General features: G+C 33.2%; 1 protein-coding gene across 5 annotated transcripts in view; it reads left to right on the top strand.

The window, feature by feature from the left end:
- LOC123695799 (putative uncharacterized protein DDB_G0286901) overlaps nt 1-23,653 on the top strand; it is a 102,431-nt gene that overhangs the window by 70,051 nt on the left and 8,727 nt on the right. For 4 of the 5 annotated variants that reach the window (XM_045641727.1, XM_045641732.1, XM_045641734.1 and 1 more), the window contains 3 exons: nt 19,065-19,128; nt 21,816-21,973; nt 22,285-22,389. In XM_045641727.1, the coding sequence (XP_045497683.1) occupies nt 19,065-19,128; nt 21,816-21,973; nt 22,285-22,389 (327 nt within the window). Of the gene's footprint in view, nt 1-17,061; nt 17,249-19,064; nt 19,129-21,815; nt 21,974-22,284; nt 22,390-23,653 lie in introns of those variants that run through there. The other variant, XM_045641735.1, reaches the window with a different exon arrangement.

Here is a 23,653-nt window from a genome sequence, read left to right as displayed (position 1 = left end):
TAAAGCTTGTTTTCTTTCTGTCTTTCTTTCTATAAAGCATCGGCTCCGGAACTAGTTTAACATCAGGAGCCAGAGACCTCCCAATATTGACTCACTATTACCTATGTCCCTAAACTAAACTGTAAGCTATAAAAATATGACCATCTTGATACACATTAATTACTAGAAGAAAGTTTATTAGCTGGTAATTGGCACTGGATGTTGTAACGATTTTTTAAAAATTACTTCGTCTTCTATTGTCATTTTTAAAAGATTTCTAATATGCAATATTTTACTTAATGAATGACAAGCACTATCTAATAATTAAGGAGCGCATCACCTGTAAAGTTTGTAGATTTGAAAACTTTGGGTCAATAAAATCGTAAACGACCTAAATTCATTTGAATTACTTCTAAGAATATATCACCTTGTAATTAAGAATAAATATTGTTTACATACAGATTCTACATAATATATACGAACCCAGTTAATATTTGACTAATTTGCCTTGACGTTAGTGTCTTTACATCCAAACAATTACATAGCTATACTTTTCACACATTTAACAAGTTATGAATAAAACTTCATCCCATTCTACATCCAATCTAGAAATCACTTATAAGAGACAAATGATGGTTATAACCGCCTTAGGACCTCAGTGGAATTCGCCTTATTTATGCCGTAACTGTAAACCGATTGAGATTCGCCTATTTGTGGTTACCAGTAGCAGGGACGAGGAAATATTTGCGAATACCTTGGAAATTATAGACAGACCTTTTTTATTAATAGATTAAATAATAAGAAAGATACGACAGCCGACGACGAAACTGACGAACTGGCTAAAGGTAAAACAATTTTATGACATTGAAGAATTTATGACTTTGAAGTAGGTAGTGTAAACTGAATTGTGTGTGATAAGTGAAGTGTGTAGTGATATACCTAATCGTGTAAATCGTAGTGCGTTCGCGTAATTGTGAAAATTGAATTGTGTGTACATTTAAATAATTAGACTAATTAACTTTCTTTTTTAAATATTTGCACACCCAATCAATGGGTAGAATGTATTAGCCACATAACATTGTAATTAAAACATCTAGAATCTGTAACTACATTCTTGCAAATAAATATAAGTAATTTGAATTTGAATTTGCCGTATTACCTATGACTTATTTCCAGACAGTTTATGCTGGGAATTGAATTGACGAGCAAATAACCAGCCATGTTTAATCTATACTAACATTAGGTACCTATAAAGCTGAATATATTCGCCATGTATGTACAGTAGGTAAAAAAAAAAATGAATTTCAAGCGCTTCCAGCTAGAGCTTATTTTTTATTTATAGTCTACAAAATAAATAGGTCAAAACATGAAAGGGAAAAGCAACCATTTGAGCGTGATTCAATAATTAACACTGACATGGGTAAGAAAGTGCGATTTTTGCGTATTTGTTTGAAGAGGTGATTTGCAGATTGAGCGAACCCAAGACGATGCTATTTCTAAAATTTAAATTTCATAAAGAATATAAAAAAAAACTTTATGACATAAAATTTAATGGCATTTTAAAATTGGTCATTTGAATATAGTTAAACGCTTCCTAATCAATAACTAATTATATAATTCACGTACCAACTATATTCTTCGTATAATAATAATTGGAAGTTCTTTCCAATAATTATAATTGATCATCACAGATAAATAATAATTAAAGTTATATTATAATAAGATAATAAAATCATTTTATTGGGTTCACCGCATTGACACATAAAACATAAATAACAAAAAAAAAAAACACAAAATAGAAAAACATTGTATAATCTATGTAAGCTATTTATAATGACTTGATAACTTCTCGACCTCATATTAATTTGTCACCAAAAGTCAACTCTATGATGATTTATTATTTTGTTATCTACTATGTCTAGTTATTATTATATTTATTAATTAAAATAGATTATATTTTTAACGTATAAAGATTTAATAATTATTATTTGTTGGACAGATAAATAAAAAAAAAGTAATTTTTAACTTAGCAAAACTGAAAATTTGTAGGTAAAAGGTAAGGTATGAAATATTTAGGTACCTACACTATATATTATAAAGCTAAAGAGTGTTTGTTTTTATCGAGAAAGGCCTTTAAAATCATCACTCTAACACCAAAAAGAGCGGAGCAATTAGGATGAAACCGCGCGGAACAGCTAGTACCTATTGCATACATATAAAAAATCATATACAAGTATCAATTTCCATTTAATTAAATATTTTGATCACAATAATAATGCAGCACAAAACAAACTATCGTATATTATAATCTCATTCGAAAAGGATTTCCCATTTCCCATCTTACCAAGCCCATATCCGCAAAAGCAAGAACCTAAAACATTTAATTGAACAGTCACTCAACGCATACCCTGTTCCTCCCACGTATTCCCGCATACAAGCGTCAAATGAGTCGGATTGTTCCGTGTGATATGCGGGAACAGGGAAATGTATGGAGTTGTTGATCCTGCAATTAATGTTCCTTGAAAATTTGCATATCAAAGGAGTTGCATTTTGTAATTGTTTAAAAGGTACATTTTAAGATACATAAATATGAAACTCGGATATATGGTGGCTCTGTGCACTATTTAGTATCGATTCTTTTATTATAAATAATTTCCTAACAATTGGAAACACTTTGATTTTAGAACCTGTTGATATCATCATTGTAGATAAAAAGCACACAAAATACATTTATTTAGGTTATGGGGTACCTATTGTGAATCTTAAAACATGTCATAATAGTGTTATGCGTTTTATTGGTAATTCTTAGGAAGCTTAGGCAATAAAATTTATTATGACCATGGCGGCTTTAGAGAAAAAGCGTGAAGGAAAATAATTGTTTCTTTCATCATACTGTTAAATGCGGGCTTATTTTTAAGACTAGCTATGCCACGCGGTTTCACCCGCGTGGCTCAGCTTCTTTTGGTCAGCGTGATGATATATAGCCTACTAGCTTTCCGCCCGCGGCTTCGCCCGCGTTTTCAAAGAAAAACCCGTTCCCGTAGGATTTCCGGGATAAAACCTATCCTATGTCCTTTCTCGGGTATCAAAATATCTCTATACCAAATTTCATGCAAATTGGTTCAGTAGTTAAGGCGTGATTGAGTAATAGACAGACAGACAGAGTTACTTTCGCATTTATAATATCTATTAGTATGGATGCCCTATTCCTCGATAAATGGGCTATCTAACACCAAAAGAATTTTTCAAATCGGACCAGTAGTTCCTGAGATTAGCGCGTTCTGAAAACAAACATTAAACTCTTCAGCTTTATAATATTAGTATAGATAAGTATCCTATAGATTTGAATTCAGTAATATATTTCTGAGATGGTAAAAAGGAGTCACGTTATTTACAGTTACGAACGTTTCAGTCAAGAAGCTTATATCTAATACACTGGAGATTGCACTATGAACGTTGACTTGTCACGGGAAGGTATGACCTTGAATGACGCCTGGTTGTTCCTTCATCCCTTTCACACCAACTTGTCAAGTTAGGTGTGAAAAGGACAAAAAAACAACCAGGCGTCATTCAAGGTCATACCTTCCCGTGACAAGTCAACGTTCATAGTGCAATCTCCAGTGTATTAGATATAAGCTTCTTGGTTTCAGTAGATTTTAATCTTCCTTCAAAATAAAGTCATTTTATCATTTAACTAGCTGTACCCCGCGGTTTCACCCGCATTACTATGCTCCTATTAGTATAAGCTATATACCTTCTATATAGCTATATTATACCTTCCTCGGAACTCCTCCTCCTTCCTCCTACTAAATGGATTCTCGAGTGAAATAATTTTTGAAATCGGACCCGCGGTTCCTGAGATTAGCCCGTTCAAGCAAACAAACTTTTCAGCTTTACAATAATACTATTGATAAGGATTATTTATGAATGAAACTTTCTCGTTTCTCGAATAAGCTAAAGAATAAATAATAAACATTATTTTATCTTCACAAACGCTTACAGATTTTATTGGTCATTTGTCACAATTACTTATTGCTTCTATGGTAGAGAGATTAATGATTCCGTAGGTATAACTGAACATACAGAATGCAAATTCTATGCTTAAATTGTATTCAAGACTCAAATTATTAATAAAGACTAGCTGTGCCCCTCGGTTTCGCCCACGTCGTTTTTTATATTATTATATATTCTACACAAAAACAAATCAATTAGAACCATTCGTTTCTGAGGTAAGTTCGTTTAACAAACAAACAAACTTTTGAGCTTCATATAATAAGAATTAGTTTAAAATATCGTCGTTCGTCGTCGTTTCAGCCGTGGGACGTCCACTGCTGGACAAAGGCCTCCCTCAGGGTTTTCCACCACGACCGGTCACCGGCGGCCTGCATCCAGCGGCTCCCTGCCACTCGGACCAGGTCGTCTGTCCATCTTGTGGGTGGTCGTCCCACGCTTCGTCGCCCAGTACGTGGTCTCCATTCGAGAACCTTTCTGCCCCAACGGCCATCGGTTCTGCGGGCTATGTGCCCAGCCCATTGCCACTTCAGCGTGCTAATCCGGCGAGCTATGTCGGTGACACCGGTTCTCCTACGGATCTCCTCATTTCTGATTCGATCACGTAGGGAAACTCCGAGCATAGCCCTTTCCATAGCACGTTGAGCGACGCTGAGCTTGTGCACAAGGCCCTGGGTTAGAGACCACGTTTCTGTACCGTATGTCATCACTGGCAACACACATTGCTCGAAGACTTTTGTCTTCAGGCACTGAGGGATTTTGGATGAAAAGATGTTATGTAACTTCCCGAACGCTGCCCATCCGAGTCGGATTCGACGATTGACCTCTTTCCCGAAGTTGGACCTGCCTAATTGGACGGTTTGTCCTAGGTAGACATATTCGTCAACAACTTCGAGAGTAGAGTTTCCAACAGAGACTGGAGAGGGCACAACATGGACATTCGACATGATTTTCGTCTTGTCCATGTTCATGCTAAGGCCCACTTGTTGTGAAACTCTGTAGAGGTCATCGAGCATTGCATTAAGGTCTTCCAGGGATTCTGCCATGACTACGATATCATCGGCAAAACGAAGATGAGATATGTACTCGCCGTTAATATTGATGCCAAGTCCTTTCCATTCCAACTGTTTGAAGGCATCTTCCAAAGCAGCGGTAAAAAGTTTGGGCGAGATCACGTCGCCTTGTCTAACACCGCGCTGCAATGGGATTGCCTTTGTGCACTGATCTTGTACTCGGACTGACATTGTGGCGTGTTCGTACAAGCTTCTCAATACTTCGATGTACCGATAGTCAATACGGCACCGCTGGAGAGACCTTAATACGGCCCAGGTCTCGATCGAATCGAAGGCTTTTTCATAGTCCACGAACGCTAAGCATAGTGGCAAATTATACTCCTCGGTTTTCTGTATAATTTGCCGCAGCGTGTGGATGTGGTCTATGGTGCTAAAGCCTTTACGGAAACCGGCTTGTTCGGGAGGCTGGAAGTCATCTAACCTGCGTTCGAGACGATTCGTGATAACCCTTGAAAACAGCTTATAAACATGACTCAAGAGTGATATCGGTCTGTAGTTCTTCAATAGGGTCTTATCTCCCTTTTTGAAGAACAGAACAACCACACTCCTGCTCCATGCTTCAGGCGTTGTGCCCTCGAGCAAGGCGGAACTAAATAGCCTCTGGAGCATTCTGAGGATTGGTTTTCCACCCGCTCTCAGTAGCTCAGAGGTAATTCCGTCCTCACCCGGCGCCTTGTTGTTCTTAAGCTGTTTCAGAGCTATCCTAATCTCGTACAGGCTGATGTCCGGGATATCTTCGGTGAAATGTCGGGTTAGTCGGGCTCTTGGGTCTTTCGCCGGACTATTAACAGGCTTGGCAACTGAGGTGTAAAGCTGCCGGTAGAACCTCTCGACCTCTCCTAATACCTCTGACTTGGCCGACACTACTATGCCACGGTCTGTCTTCAGCTTCGTCAGCCGGCTCTGCCCAATAGACATATCTCTTGCAAACACTTTCGAGCCTTGGTTTCGCTTAATCGCTTCCTCAATGCTTGAAGCATTAAAGGAGCGAATGTCGTGTCGCAGAGATTTAGATATCCGTCTATTGAGCTGCCTATATGACTTAGCATCTTCAGATGTGCGCAGTGGCATAGAGCGCCGGTCTGCCATAAGTTTCAGAGTGTGGTCAGAGAGTTTTTGCGGGTTTACTTTACGGGTTTTAAAATATGCACACATTTTATTCGCGAAAAAAAGCTTGAATGGAATAAAATTCATAATAAGTTATAGACAGGCCGGTATACAAAAAAAATATGGGTCATTTGAACCACACAGCAGCTTACAAGTGACGGCATAGTGCTGAAGCCTGAATCGTATTATTTTATGCTCTTCTATCGTTCATTTAGGTCACCTGGTGGTTCAAATGACCCGTATTTTTTTATATACCGGCCTGTAGTCTATTATAATTCGTTACCAATTTTTGATAAGTATACAAAAATTAAATTGGGTCAAAATCGAATCGAAAGGTATATAAGTTACATACAAACATATATATGTTTTAAGCTGATCCTGGCGATCCTTATGTGGATGATGAGATAAATTTATGAATTTATTCTATTGTCACCGGTCCTTAATAAGTGTACAAAATTTGAATGAAGTCCGTCAGTTTAAAGTGGGTCAAAATCGAGTCGAAAGGAGTCGGTTACATACAAAAATACAGGTGAAGTTAAGCGTACGTCAGTCGCGCTTGTCATATTATGTATGGAAATACGCGTGCGTATGCGTAACTGCGTAGCTCTGCAACCGGCCTAATATTTCTTAAAAATGGCTCTGTATGTCCGAACCATGACAAATTTTGTTACAGGGAGGATGTTCTAGAAGTATCTGTTAATAATAATATGTACTTACAAAGTTTTATCTCTTAATTACGTTAATTATAAGTTTGAATTGGCTTCATATGTGCGAACCATGACTTTATTACAGGAGGCGCGGTCTGGCGTGATATCGGCTAGTAATAGCCGGTAGTCGGTAATTTTAATGTGATATTAGCACTCCACTTCAACCGGTTTACTTTGGTAGTGATTCTCAATGTTTTGAAGTAAAATTTAATGTTTATGATCGATTATTATGTTGTAGAGCCCAAGTAGAGTAGACTGAAAAACGTCATAAGTCATTAAGGATTACAATAGTGAGACTAAATAAAACTGATTAATAAAATAATCATTTTTGAGGGAACTTAACACAGAAGACAACTTCAAAGTGTTTCCTAAAGCAAATTATTAACTAGCTTACGCCCGCGGCTTCACCCACTTTGTCTAACACCTAATAAATTATATACCTTCCTCTATCTATAAAAAAAAACCGCATCAAAATCCGTTGCGTAGTTTCAAAGATTTAAGCATACAAAGGGATATAGGGACAGAGAAAGCGACTTTGTTTTATACTATGTAGTGATAATCAATAAGAAACTAACATGAGTTTTAAAGAAAATGTCTAAACTTTAGGGCGCACTTTTAAGTCAAATTCTTTCATATGGACCATAAAGTTTGCCGGATTTTTTTTCATCCGTAATGTATTTAAATGCATTTCTTTTTATCCATAAACTTTGAGAACCATCTTGAGATGCGTTTATGCGATAATAGTTGTAATCTGCTCGCCAGTAGCGGGTTTGTGGGAAAAATGGCTATCTAATACATTTGTTAGTTCCACCGTTATGGACTATTAAACCAATTTATTTGTTATGGCATACATACTAAAATAGGTTTGGTTGGCAGAGATAGCTTATCTATACTAATATTATGAAGCTGAAGAGTTTGTTTGTTTGAACGCGCTTATCTCAGGAACTACTGGTCCGATTTGAAAAATTCTTTCGGTGTTAGATAGCCCATTTATCGAGGAAAACTATAGGCTATGTATCACCTCGCTAAGACCAATCAGAGTGGAGCACTGCAGGTAAAACCGCGGAGCACAGCTAGTAATGTGTAAGGTCGCCTTCTGTGTTGTTTTACTTGGTTTATTTTGATTTATTGTATGCTATGCTCGAGTACTCTTTTGAAGACATTTAATATAAAATTTTTGTAAATAGATTAATTTATTAATCATAATTATCATTAGGAAAACATAATGTTAAATATTTTCCCGCTATTGCATCGAACTACCACGAAAATGTGTTAAATATAATAAGCAAAAAACAACAACATAAGAGGAATTTCAGATAACATTAATTATGGCGACAATTAATTATGTATAGAAATACTAATTAGATTCATTCATGGAATCAACCGATACGGTGCACAATAGTGATTTTATAATTTATATTATTTTGCAACCATTTCCTTAAAATTTGAATAATATTAAAAACACTGCTTATGAACTTATTTATATTTTTGTCACGTTTACTTCGTGTTGATAAATATCAAAAAGAGTTTCCGTAATTGACTTTTGATAGGGTCCTTGACTTACTTTAGTGATGTGCTACATATCGATATTGTTATTGAACCATTTTTAAAGATGTGAAAAATTTATTTTGATGACAATGGGGAATTGATAATGTAATAAATACTTAAGTTAATAAATTTACTCTGTAAAATCTAAATAAACTAGTAGTTACCTATCTACCTACAAAAGACAAAATTTTAAATAACGATTAGCGGCGTCCTCTTACTTCTCTTTATATCTAAGAATATGTGAATCTCTTTCGCTTTCATTTATCATTAAATGTGCCTAAACTTGAAGTGACTTAAAATATACTCTCAATTTTCAACTTTACTTTCCATGATAGACAAACTTATAATAAATTAACATTTACGCTCTGTCGCTTACAAGTTATCCATTCAATAAATCAGCGTTTATATACCTTATTCCAAAATAAAAGTTATAACAACATTAAAAATAAGAAAAAAATAATAATATTTATCGATACCAGTCGGCACATCACTATCTGAAACAATGGGACCAACATTCACACGACGTACCAAGAACAAAAGCAATGCATTCCCACACTATACATGTAAGTACATACATACATAATTTGCTATGCATATTACAATAAGTAAATCATTCCGTATGCAATTCGTTTGCTTCAATTAATTTTAAGTGAGTATGTCTCTGACTGGAGAGACAATTAAATATTTTAATAAATGGGTGGTAATAAATGTCCATGTAATACAGTCTGTGTATAAAATACTAGCTGCGCTTCGCGGTTTCACCCGCGTGGTTCCGCTGCTGTCTTAGCGTAAAGATAAATGGGCTAGCCTTCCTAGATAAATGGGCTATCTAACAATAATAATTAAAAATAATTTTTCAAATCAGACCAGTAGTTACTGAGATTAGCGCGTTCAAACAAACTGAACTTTATAATATTAGAACCTATAGATTATTGCATGGGGTAACAAATATTTTGATAGATAAGGTTGCTACTGCTTTCCGCATTATAACATGTTATAGCTACATTTATTTTTATTTAAACCGTAGTTTCATAATATGTCAGCTTTATCTCATACATTTTCTGTCACAAACGACACAAATAAACACATTAAAAAACATTATTTCATGAATCCGTCAACAAGCCATTATCCCTCAAAATTTCAAACTCACCTAAGGTAAAACCTATGATGACCATTCCCGAAAACGCGCTTTTGAATTATTGTAATGAAGATTGTTACGCCTGTCATTAAATAAGGCCACAAACAGATTTCGCGGTTACAATTATTCGAATCAATGGCGTAAAATATTATTTTCTAATGTCACTATCGATTGTGAATTGAGAAAGTGTAATTCTGGGTTGAGCAAAAGTGACAGTGCGAAAGACAATTAAAAATTTCTTTACAATATAAAGTTTATATAGATCGCTTATTCTTTACTACAATGCAGCAATGGTATTTAGTTTTATAGGTATCCATTTTTAACAATTATTTTTTTGGCGCACGCAACCTCACATATTTTGATGGTTTTATTATTATTTTGTTTTACTTTACTTTATTTTTTTTTCTTATTTTTTAAACTTCGTACTTTGTAATGTTTATTATGTACTTGTGAATTGTGTGTGTTGAAATAAATGATTCCTTTCTTTCTTTCTTTCAATTGGACAATAGTACCTGTCAAAAAATAGACTCAAAAACAATATTAACTAATTAGGTATTTTTAAATAATACTTTAATTGTTTTAATGTTTTTCTCAATACGAAAGCGATGCTTACAAAGTCTTTGAGAGGGTTTCTTTAAGGTTTCATTCGACTTAACTCTATATTATAAAAATGCAACCAACTTAGCGTTTCATAAAAAGCAACATAAGCGTTTATAATATTATGGACTAATACGGATTAGATACATACAACTACATAGTTCGAAAAATACCTTTTTTACCGCACGTACTAGCTGCGCTCCGCGGTTTCACCCGCGTGTCTCCGCTCCTGTCGGTCTTTAGTGTGATAAACTGATGATATATAGCCTATAATATTAGATAGCCCATTCATCGATGAAGGCAATAGCCTTCCTCGATGAATACCTAACACCGAAAGAATTTTTCAAATCGTATCAGTAGTTCCTGAGATTTGCGCGTTCAAACAAACTCTTCAGATTTATAATATTAATAGTATAGATATAAACTGTACCTTATGGTGTATCTTACTACTATAAGGAACAATTTTTTATACATATCCCAAGATTGACGATGATGATAAATAAATAGAGACGTTAACATCACAAAAACACGTAACGGCTCGACCATTTGTCTCGTCAGTACTGTTACACCCATATTACACTGGTTTTTATCCTTGTGACGGACAGACATGCGAATTCTTGGGAAATGGAAGAATTAACGGCTTTCCATTCCTAACTGAAGTGTGTAATGTCTTACTAAATGTGGAATAAGGGCTTATGAGTGCGTATAAAAAGATGATAAAAAGTATACATTGTTAGATTTGCAGTTAGTAAGTTAACCATCGACCATTTTGAATTTAATTTGGCTTTGGGTTTGATTTTTTCACGTTTCCAAGGTTTAAATTGTGCATAATGTGAGCTTCACATATTTCCGATAGACACAAACGTGATTTATCTAGGTATACTAAAAATATATTTATAAAGCTGAAGAGTTTGTTTGTTTGTATGTATGATTGCCCTAATCTCAAGAACTACTGATCTGATTTAAAAATTCTTTCGGTGTTAGATAGCCCATTTATCGAGGAAGGCTATATATCATCACGCTTACCAACAGAAGCGGAGCCACGCGGGTGAAACCGCGGAAAAATATGTTAAGATTAGATCTAACTGAATATTGAATTACAAACATTGTATACCATATTTAAAACCTCTGTTAATCTCCCATAGAACTCAAGCAAAGCAGCACGTAAAACTATGTTTAAACAGTGCGTTCAAGTCGAATAAAATTGTTGTAGTCATTGCTGTTTTATAACGGATCTATGATTGGTGTGAAATCTCGGTTGTTTTGTAACAGCGTGCTGGATTTGTAAATCGCTACCATCTGTTGGAAATAGCTTCTATATCAATACTTGTTTGATAGCTTGGATATGCTTCAATTACCTAAAGTTTATAAATACGAAAGTTTGTGAGGATGGATGTATGTGTATGTTTGTTACTCATTCACGCAAATACTACTAAACTGATTACAATGAAATTTTGCACACATATAGAGGGTAAATTGGATTAACACATGGGATAGGTTTTATCCCGGAAATCTCACGGGAACGGGAACTATGCGGGTTTTTCTTTGAAAACGCGGGCGAAGCCGCGCGCTATTATCGGGCTTATAAAATCAATACTTCTTTGATATTGGCTATGCTGCAATTAAAGTTTAAATGTTATTCTTACATATAATATGATACTAGCTCTCCCGGCAAATGTTGTTCGGCCTTAATCTTATAGTAAGAAAAAAAGATATTGGCTGTTTCTCAGATCTACCCACATAAATAAAATTTCATGAGAAACGGTCCAGTCGTTTCGGAGGAGTCCATGCTCCTAAACTAATTACTAACATATCATTAACTTGTGACACGAGATTTTTGATATAATATAATACATATAGAAATAGAGATGTTATGAAGTTAAATTACCTAAATCATAATCAATTTCAGACTAATTGATTTATAATTTTATAGCATGAACACAAACACGTTTAAATTTAAATGTTTATTAAGTTTTCGCCAAGTTGACAAGCGTGCAAATTTATTTTATCTTATTTTTTACTAATTTATATCTTAATAGTTCTCAAAATCATACTGTCTGTGAATATTAAATTAATGTCCGCTTATAAAGCTCCAAACTCGCATAGATCACAATAAATTTACAATTAAATGTAGTATGAATAATAAATATTCATTTTATTGTTAGTTATTACAATATTCTTTCGCCGCATGTTTTAAATTACTTTTTCCCAGGTTAGTCGCACAAATTGTTTAATTTATATATCAGTCCAAGTCGACTTAAATTTGCATCTACATACATTCCATACCGAAAATATTAATTAATCTAATTGGCTAGATACGTAACTAATCCCTGCTTTTCCCGACTAATAGGGATGAATCAAATAACAATGTATAATAATATTATCACTGAATTCCGATGCCATTACTACGCAAAAAATCTCTTTAATCGACTTCAAAAAAAGGAGGAGGTTATCAATTCGGCCGGTATGTATTTTTTTATGTATGTACACCGATTACTCCGAGGTTTCTGAACCGATTTACGTGATTCTTTTTTTGTTCCATGCGGGATGGTGTCGAATTGGTCCCATAAAAACTTTATTCGGATAGGCCCAGTAGTTTTTATTTTATGAGCATTTTTGTCTGTATTTGTAAATATTGCAAGTGCAAGTTTGAAGTCGGTTGTTTTTAACGCAGTTATCACTTGTTAAAGTGAACAATTAACACAAAACATTTATGAAAAATCCAATAGCCTACTAACAGTTAAAAAACCGATAAATTTTACCAATTAAATAACGTTTTACATAAGCAATCTATTTCACGCCAATAAATCACGAGGAAGTAAATCCGAATAAGAAGGTTAACTAAATGGATGTAGGATGTTTTCCGGTTATTGGATCGTATTCATAGATGTTTAGAATATCTGTTACGATTAACGTTTGTGAAAGTTTGCGATATTTTTGTCGTATTTTTAATAATTTCTATCCTATAACTGTCATATTTTATATGCGCACGATTTCGTTTACCTGAACAAAAAATATGTTAATTAGTAGCTGACCCAGTAATCTACGATTTGCCATATAAATTAAAGAGTATTAAAAATTGTTTACGGCCTATACAGTCAGACCTGCGATAATACATACAAAAATTCGTAAAAATTGAACAAGGCCTTTCGAGGAAGTTAGGTTACCAACACACGAGAATTATTTGTATTTTCCAAATGTTATTTATGTTGTGCTTTTCATATACATAATATAAATATGTAATATGTTTGTATGTAATATAAATACAACATAAGGCTTTTATATTACTAAAACGATATAACATACTGTAATTTATTCATTAAACGTATTAACGAGGTCTGTAAAACAAAATAATTGAACATCGAAAAGTAATTCCAATCGTAAAACGAAATAACGGTTATAATATTATTGCGACAAGCGCGTTACGAAGGAAACGTCGTGTTTTTTAAATAAAATATAATAATGTTACAAAGAAAGTATGGAATCACGACTCTGAAACGTGCCTTATAAACGACAGAGAATATTGGAGTGGAGTGGAATATTGAAATTATAGATACATAGTCTGTGCAAAATTTATTATCTGTACGCGTGTTCGAATCGTGGTGCATGCGTAGACTGAGAAACTAATAGACAAAGGTACTCTGTAACCGCGACTGAGACAAAGATAGTTTGTCAATGTATAAGTTGAATGTTGCCACAGTACCCGAGCTCCCGGATGTTTTGGAAAGGGTAAATATTTTTAGGAGCAATTAAATAAAACCAGTTATGAGATTTTTCTTTTGTCTTTATAATCAATTTAGTAGATACAAAAAATATAAGCAGATTGATTATTGATGACGAAACACATTTCTTACTTTTTCATTGGCTTGTTCATATTTTACAATATTTTGTGAGAATCCAATCTTTTCTACCACTTCGATCCATTAATTACGTAGGTCTGAATCATCTGGAAACAAATCGATAAACATAGGTTAATAATAATTAATGCTCGCAGGTAGCACAGGTTCTCTAAAATTATAAGTGTAATTTTATGTCAATCACAATTATTACTATGAGAAATAATAAATTAAAATATGTTTTCGATGCCGAAGTCTTCCCGAAACACTGGGTTATTATGGGATTTCATATTCATTTACTTTCGAGTTTCGCCATATTGTCAAATCAATATTTTTTTATTGATGATCGGGGTATTATTTTTCCCGACACTGGCAACACTTACTTGTTGATGTTTATAGGTTATTGAATGTAAAAATCGATATTACGCGAATATTTTCCTTGTTTTAACGCGACTTGTTGTTACTTTAGGCTAAAGTATAAATAATCATCACTGAGAAACTATAAATAAGGACAATAAAGTCGTACTTACGCGTGAAAAGACACACCGGCAATTTTCTTCTCACTATCGCTTATACATGCAATAACACGACAACGCACCATTCTATTTACTTCGATGTCTATATTAAGATAATTTCACCGTCTTTTCAATGTACTCGTATCGATTTTTTACTAAATAATATCCAAAATTCGAACACCAAGCACGATGAAGGCACGAACTGTCAAAGTTTGTTTCGCAACTCAAGTTGCGGATCTTGAAAAACAGGTTACACACTAAGGGACAAAAAATTGGGTATTTGTGTCTTTGTCTTATGCATTTGTTATGGTATTTTCGCTCTCTTTCTTGTGTAAGTGAGAAAGGTATCGTCATTGGGTCTATTAGTTACTCTGTCTACGGGTGCATGGTTTTGTTTTGACGTCTACATTTTAGTCTGTTATATTTAGTCTGTGGTGTTTTGGCGGCAATCCAAAATGTTTTTTTTTTTCTATCAATAAAAAATTGGTTATATTCATTGAGATAATATTAATATGGAGACGATACCGCCTACATCACTTATGTTCCACTCAACATACGTCATGTGGCGTAACTGCACTCAGTCGCTTGCTCGCTCATTGGCGCGAACGTCACGCTCATTTTTTATTTGTTTTAAAGTGAAAAGCATCAAATATGCCTACGTGTGTGTTACGATATTGCACAAATAATACAAAGAATACGGAAAAGTGCAAAGGAATAACTTTTCATCAGTAAGTAACTAGATAATAATTTTTAAAACTTAGTTAGAGCAAAATTTTTGGCGGGCGACATTTTGTCATAGATTAAAAATTTAAGATATGACATTGGGCATGAAATAAGTGTTGTTAGTAATATTTGCTGGCGTATATTTTTATAGTATAAAATAATAATTTTACATATTTAGAAAAGCATAGACTGGTTGTTAATTGAAAAAAGGTGAAATCATGAAATATGAAAATCAATAAGGTACTCAATCACCAATTTTTTTTTTGTTAATTGATTTTAATCAAGTTTTTAATTGATATTGTATAAGCTACTGACTTGAACGTATAATTGAATTATTATTTATTTATCTGCACTAATATTATAAAGAGTAAAACTTTGTTTGTGTGTTTGATTGTAATTAATAGGCTCATAAACTACTGGACCGATTTTGATGAAAGGTGAATGCCCATTTTTGGTACTGGTTTTTCTCATGCATCAAGACAACAATACTATTAAAAAAAATCTCGGCAATTTAGAGGCCTTCTTACCATCGGAAAATATATTTTGAACAGGGAATGTTTTGTAAAATCTAATAAGACATGTAATTGTTTAGATCCGTTATTATAGATTTAGTGTCCATTACCAGTTACCACGGTAACCAAGCGGTAACTTATTACATTTACTATGGTAAATAGCTAAATGTATTAATATCGATTATTGTTTTCATTGAATAACAAAAAAATCAATTAACATAAAATCACTCTTTAAGGTATTGTTTATACACTGTAGGTTGTTTTAACAAAGATAGTGAAGTAAAATAATATAAATATGTATATATAAAAAAAAATATTATTATGACATAGCTTGGTAGGTAACCAGTTATTTCTTATTTGTTTCTTTCTTCGAATATGTAGTGAAAAAATGATTCAAACAACAACAACAACAACAACATGTTAACCGAATAAAAACTCAATTGGCATTTTTTAAGTATATATTTAGGTTTTCTTGAAATCCGTCCCGGAAGATTTCTGGTGCCTACCTACACTAGCCGATGAACAGATAGACTTTGTCTGAAAGCATAAGCTCTACGCATAGATTAAATATGTTAATCGAAAAATAACCTTTGGACGATAAAATGTTACCTAAATCACACATAAACCTAACTAAATCGGGGTTATTTAAGTTTTGAGGTTATTTCACATTTTTCTCAATATCTTGAAAACCCCTGTTTTTATCACAAAAAAATCAATTGGTAAAAATCTTTTGAATATCGAAGAACCCTCCAAAACCACTCTGGCATTGACGCAACACTGTACTGTGGTCCATACTTTCATGGGCATTCTCCTTTGGCACAGACAATCTTAAGACCCTGAGAAAGAACATAGGCTACTTTTTATTGCGAAATATGTGCCACGGGCGAAGCCGGGGCGGACCGCTAGTTCAGAGATAAGTAATTAATATTTTTTCTAAAAAAGGCTCAATTTGTAAGGAATAAAACTTCCCATAGCCCTGACTGAACCTAAAACGTCACTATTTACATCATCCTATATTATATGCCAGATATTGTTAGCCCCGCGTAGTAAAGTCAGTTTATACCTAAAATAAATATTAAGTAAGTACAAAGAAAATTTCAAGTCAACGTGCATGTAAGGAGTGGCACCCAATAAAATAGACAGAATAAAACAAAGTGTCGCCTCTATAGCGGTGAGTCAGTGACATCGCATAATCTATGACTGTCCAGCCGTCATTGGCGCGCCCCGCGCCGCCGCGCTTGGCGCACAGATTTTGTTCGTGGTGTCTGCTCCATATTAATATTATCTCAATGGTTATATTAATAATTATATGCAGTGCAATGTATAGTGAAATAAAATAAATTAAATATTAATAGAACATTTAGAACGCGTTAATAAAATTAAAATTGATTTGTGGATTTATCTGCATTTCGATGACTTTCTTATGAATATATTATAATCGATGCAAAAAGGATGTTAAAGTGAAATGCATAAAATAAATAAATATCATCATGAACCATATGGTAAGTACTTAGGTAGGTAATGAAATTTGAAAATTTCAGAATTTTTAAAGAAAGTTTTTTGAAACGAGATTATCGCATTGAAAATCTAAATAGTTATATGTACTTGTATTTTATTTCATTTTAGATTTCTTCATGAATCGTGAGAAAGAATTTGTAGGTAAATTAAGGAAATAATATTGTTTGAAACACCTGAATAATTTTTTTTGTTTTATTAGTTAATTTTTGTAAAATAAGTCAATCTGTTGTTTATTTCGAATTTAAATACTTCGAAATCTAAATAACGGAACATCACACACCTAATTTTGATTATTATTAAGCAAGTCATGAATTAAACTAATGTCATGCTCTGAAGACAATATGGCCATTAGGTAATATTTTGCATGTCTGTATACTCTGTATGTCTGTATATGCGTCACGTTACATAACTGTAAATATTATAATATATTACTGACTACATTTTAATTTGCATAACATTATGTTAGAAGTTAAATAATACATGCCAAGTTGTAAATATTCTTTCGCGTTGTTAGTCAAATAGGATCGGGCACTCACATTTTTGTCATCAAATCTGTATAGATAGATATTATTATTATAGTTATCTATACTAATATTATAAAGCTGAAGAGTTTGTTTGTTTGTTTGTTTGTTTGAACGCACTAATCTCGGGAACTACTGGTCCTATTTGAAAAATTCTTTCGGTGTTAGATAGCCCATTTATCGAGGAAGGTTATAGGCTATATTTCATCACGCTACGGGCAACAGGAGTGGAGCCACGGGGGTGAAACCGCGCGGAGCAGCTAGTATATTTTAAAATTATAAAGCTGAAGAGTTTGTTTATTTGTTTGAATGCGCTAATCTTGGGAACTACTTATACGATTTGAAAAATTGGTGTTAGATAGCCCATTTATCGAGGTAGGCTATATATAATTACTACGCTAAGCTAAGAACAAAAGGAGCGGAGCACTACTGCACACAGCTAGTTAAAAATATGATAGAAAAAAAAAACTCATATTACCACTAGACACTAGTCTTTACGTGATATTTATTTACTTTAAAATAATCAAGTGGATTGTAAGATAAGAAAAAATCTAGGTGTATAATAAATATTCACAGAAAGTTATGATGTTCACCTACTTTTTCCTTTTCAAAAGTAAACAATCTGTGCAATTGTACCTACCTACATCTACATTTTTTATACATTCCTTCTTTCACTCCCTATATTATTTTCACATACCTATATTTCCATACTATTACCTACACGAATAAATAATGTTCTTACTGTATTATTATAAACAATAAAATGCACAAGCGCATGCGTGTCGGTATGTCCCTCGGTCCATTGTGATCCTACGACACGGGTATAACGTTGATTGAAGTTTAATATCGCCGACACATATTACCTGTGTTTTATCAGTGTTTATATTCTATGGTTTTATAGTATTTTATATTATTAAGACATAAACGAGCTTTGAATCATAGTTAACAGATGTTTTATGTTTACAATTTTAACGATACTTTAAATTTTAAGGCCGTAGAATGAAACGAATTTGAAGATTCTGATAGAGAGATTTTTTAGTATAATAATACTAATTATGATTTTATAATATTATATTACATACATAGCCTAAATTTAAACAATGTGGTCCTTCACGACCACAGAACATAAAAAAGAGGTTTCACGACTGTCATCGTACCTTTATTAGATAAAAATTGTATTTGGAAAAAATATCCTCAAACTATGGACAAAGTATGGTGAAATAATAATTCCTGTGAAAAAGTAATAACTCGATATATATTTTCCTTCTATTTGTTACAGTGAGCTGACGTTACTGGACGGTATGGCAAACTGCGCGGGCTGGAGCGAAGAGCCGATATCCAAGGTATGTGTAATTAAATAATTATTAATAAACCTCATTAAGATTAGATCAAATAATTAAATAAAAAAATGTTACTAGAAAAATAACAATAAAATCTTACCTTATCTTCATTTAAAATAGAGTACTTTATTGTGATACCTCTCGGCTCTCTCGAAAGGTTTGCAAACTGCACAAAATAACGAAGGTATCTATGTAGTTATATAATTTAATTTGTAATTTCGTCATACCCAGTGTCAATCTCAAAATTGAGACAATATAGTATAATTATTATAATCTAGCGATTCCTACCTTCAAGCAATTACATATATAGGTATAGCCGTTTACGAAACAGAGCGTGCCAAAGAAATATGATATACATACCTACATACATATAATTAGAGTTAGTAGTTAGTACTCATAGCATAAGATCCTTTTACTTCATTTAACGAAGTATTATATAGATAAAGATACAGTCAATCCTATAATAATTACTTTTGTACTTAATTAAGAAACGTCATGTTATTTTTAACCGACTTAAAAAAAGGAGGAGGCGTTTTTACTAGAATAATTCTTTTAGAAACAATTGTGAATCGCCATAAAATAGAAATGATTTACCACCGGTTCGGAATGCAGTTTCTTCAAAGAAAAGCCGACAAGAAACTCAACAAGAAACGTTTTATTGATGAATAGTATTACAATTTGATTATCTTTAAAAATTTAGGATCCCTTATCATACCAAATCTCTTACGAAACCACTATCTAAATTATATAACAGTTAATATGATATTAATTATAGGGCATTTTCATACGCTGCACGCTCGTGTGAACAGGCTCTTACAATTACCAAACTTTCATCTTGTTCTCGTTTTCATTCGCACGAAAACAATATACAGCTATTAAAAATAATGGGTTTCAAATTAAATTTAGTGCTACAGTTTCAGGGTCGGTTTGGTCTCGATCTTTTTTGTGAATTATTAAAAACCATGACTCAACCAGTCTCTTTCCGCATATGATAATTATTAATTATGAATTCATTTATTTTTGGTATCTATATTTCTAGGTATTACTTAGTTTTTAACTTACTTCAAAAAATGGATGAGGTTCTCAATTCGACTGTATTTTTTTGGATTAGTTACTACGAACTCGACTAGATGAACCGATTTGGAGGATTCGTTGTATATTTGATAGCTAATGCCTGGTTGGTCTCATTAGTCATTTTAATTCCCGTTCATCATGGGAGAGTTTCATGTAACATTTTTGGATGTTTCTCGTTAAATTTTAAAAAAGTTATTATTGTCATTTTACTCATTAGGTATAGTACCTACTTTCAATATCAGTTTAAAGTTTTTTGATATCTGTTATAGTTACGGAATAATCGTCTGTGCACACTTAACGATTACACCCTATATAAGATAGAGTACCTACCATATATTTCTTTCATACATTATTAATCTAAAGCTCCGAATTAATCTAACGTTCGGAAAGTTTTGACGTTATCTAACCTTAATGCATGTCTGCCTTATGATCATCATCTACTTGGTTTACAACATTTATGAATCCTAGTACCTATAGTACTTCCGCATTATCTTGTAGGACACTGTATCTACATAAATATACTTACCTATTATTGATCATTTTCTGGGTAGTATTATCGATAACAACAAAACAACCTTAACCACAATGCAGATAAGTGCTCAATGCTTATTACAGCTGCCTTCAGGAAACTCAAAATTCATTTACTCTGTGGCTATTTCCTCATCTCCTGTACTGCCTATAATTTTATTTCAGAGCTTACGACCACCTCGATAACTTGGTACATATTTAAGACAAATCTTTATTATGATCAACATTCCATCAAAGTATAGTTTTCCAATAAGCAAGAAGAGAATTTTTCTACCTGTAGTGGCCATCTCATCTTCGTTTCATCAAATTCAAATTCAAATTTGAATTCGTTTCATCTATCAAAAATCAAAGATGTCACTAAGAAGTAAGACGAGATAGCCACCTCAGAGTGCCAAAATCTACCCGTGATAATTAAAAACCCCTGAACAAAAGTCATTTATTGAATATTTTATAGGTTAGGTACAAACATTTCCCATTTCCCCCCAAACTGTATAGGTACTAATTTATCGATAAACGAATAAGGCTAGATGCATAAACCCTAACACCAAAACTGCAAAAGTACTTAAATAGTTCGTTAACAACCTAAGCGAGATTGTATCGAAGTATTTATGTGAGAGTTGTAACAATGGAAATTGACAATATAGGTGAAACTCCACCGCAGATGGAACTGCATTGTCAAGGGAAAGTTCGTTATTGGTCTCATCGGGTTAATGGTTCACGTAACGTGTTTCAATTTTAGGTAAATCTCTAAGGGCTTGTAGTTTGTAAAGAGAGTTAGGTCATCTTCAGCGTTCAAAAATATTATATGTGTGATAAGTAAATTTAAGTACTATTCGGTTACTAAAATCTCAATGTTCTGATAATAAATAAAAGTCTTATCAGATTTTGTATACCTACTCTCGTCAAAATTATAGCTTTAAAAACACAATAATGAATTACGGAAAGGTCGAATTACGAATTATTTCCAAAGAGAAGATCGTGCTTCTGTCCCAAAATATTTGAAAATTATGGCAAAAATTAATTACAAAAATAAAAATGTAAAAGAAGTGAATACTTCAGAACAATAAATTTACCATTAAATATTCCAGGACAAGCAACGACCACCGATTTACAATCCAGAGGATTACGCGACTTCCCTCAAAAAATGGGGCAAAAAGTTGAGTGGGGGCAATTTATACGAAGTGGACCCGGGGCAGGACCCCAACAAGGCGAGGACCCTGCCCACCCAGGGGAGTAAGGATTTCAGGTAAAAATACAATCCTAGAGTCAATATGAAAAGTTTGTAAAAAATTTTTTTGGTCGAGTTAAATATGAAGTCTCTAAAATTAAAAAAAAAAACACATATTATAGCCAAATCAACACGTATTTCACTAATTCTGAATATTATGTTTTGTTTAGCTTATATGATATATCTCAAGGGACAAAACAATGTATGAAAATATACGTCAAAAAGTTTTGTAGCCTATCCAGTCGTGAAACTTTACCGTATCCTACAAGTTAAGCGATTTACATATTAAATAATTTAATAATTAATATATAATTTTATTTATTTCCCAGGAATCCATGTCTAGGAGTGGGAGAGGAGATGAGTCTCCGTCAATTCGGATCTCCCAGCGAACTTCTCACCAAGTTACGAGCTGATCTTCGACTTTCTTTTCCAAGGTATGTTTTTGTAGGTCGCCTTTGCTTCGCTTCGCGTACGCTTCGCTCGCGTTATCGCGCCTTACAAATTTGTATTTTATAGTTTTTGTATGTATGTTTTATTATTATTTACCTACTACGACCCTTTTGCAGAAATTATGAATATATAATGAATATAAACCTTCCTCTTGAATCATTATTTATTATCTATTAAAAAACTTGCATCAAAATCTGTTGCGTAGTTTTAAAAATCTAAGCGCAAGTAGGGACAAACAGCGAGAAGCGACTTAGTTTACTATGTATTGACTAGTTATACTATGTATTCACTTTTTTATAAGGGTACCCGTAACGTATATTATTATGTAAACCATTAAACCCAACAGTAAGCAATGTTGTTTATCCTGGCTTCGATCGTAAAATGTAACGGTGTTCCGTTTTATGGTTAAGACACATTTACATAAAAACATGTTTGTCTGTTTGTTGTATTTTTCTAAGGCTTTTTTCTTTTCCCATGAAATCCTAATAATTTGCATAAACTTAACTGAATTGTAATGTATTTCGTAATAACATATTATCTAATATGAAATACATTACCATAGTTAACAGCGCTTGTTTGAAGCCATTAATTTTAATTAAATAGTTGTTCTTCACTTACAATTATTAAATAATGGTACTATAGCGTGTACGTTACAATCCAGTGGTCTTGGGTTCGATGCTCGATGGAAAATAGTAAAAAACAGTCTGACATAGCACAGAGAGATCTCACACTAACCTATAAGAAATTTACTGTAATTCTTAATTTATCTGCCTCCTACGTCACAAGGAGACATGCGTCTTCTCTATTATTTACCAGTTATTAAAGCTAAAATCAAATAATAAACACAAATACATACCTACTATTACTCATAAATCAATCGAAACAAAAAATAGGCTTTTTTGTATCGTTTTTCTTACCCGATTTCGATATGACAGAGTTAAAACATGAAATATAATGTCAAAAAACTTATTGTAAAGTAAAAAAATGTAGCATCTCTTTTTTGCAGTCGGTTAAAAATTAAATAGCACTCATCTATCATTCCACATTCTTAAACTATAATAACGGCCATTAAAACAATATAAAATGCCACTAAAAACAAACGTGACCAGAATAACTATTGCATCGTAAATAAAAAAATATGAGCACAGGATAAGTAGAGAAAATTGCTCAGTCGCTGTACAATTATATGAAAGAAATCCGAATGGTTCATATTTGTATAATAACTTTTGCGGGGATAAAAAGTTATTC

This window comes from Colias croceus, chromosome 11, assembly GCF_905220415.1.
Source record: "Colias croceus chromosome 11, ilColCroc2.1".
Taxonomy (NCBI): domain Eukaryota; kingdom Metazoa; phylum Arthropoda; class Insecta; order Lepidoptera; family Pieridae; genus Colias; species Colias croceus.
Note: the sequence above shows the minus strand (reverse complement) of the source record. Positions and strands in the feature narration are given on the sequence as shown.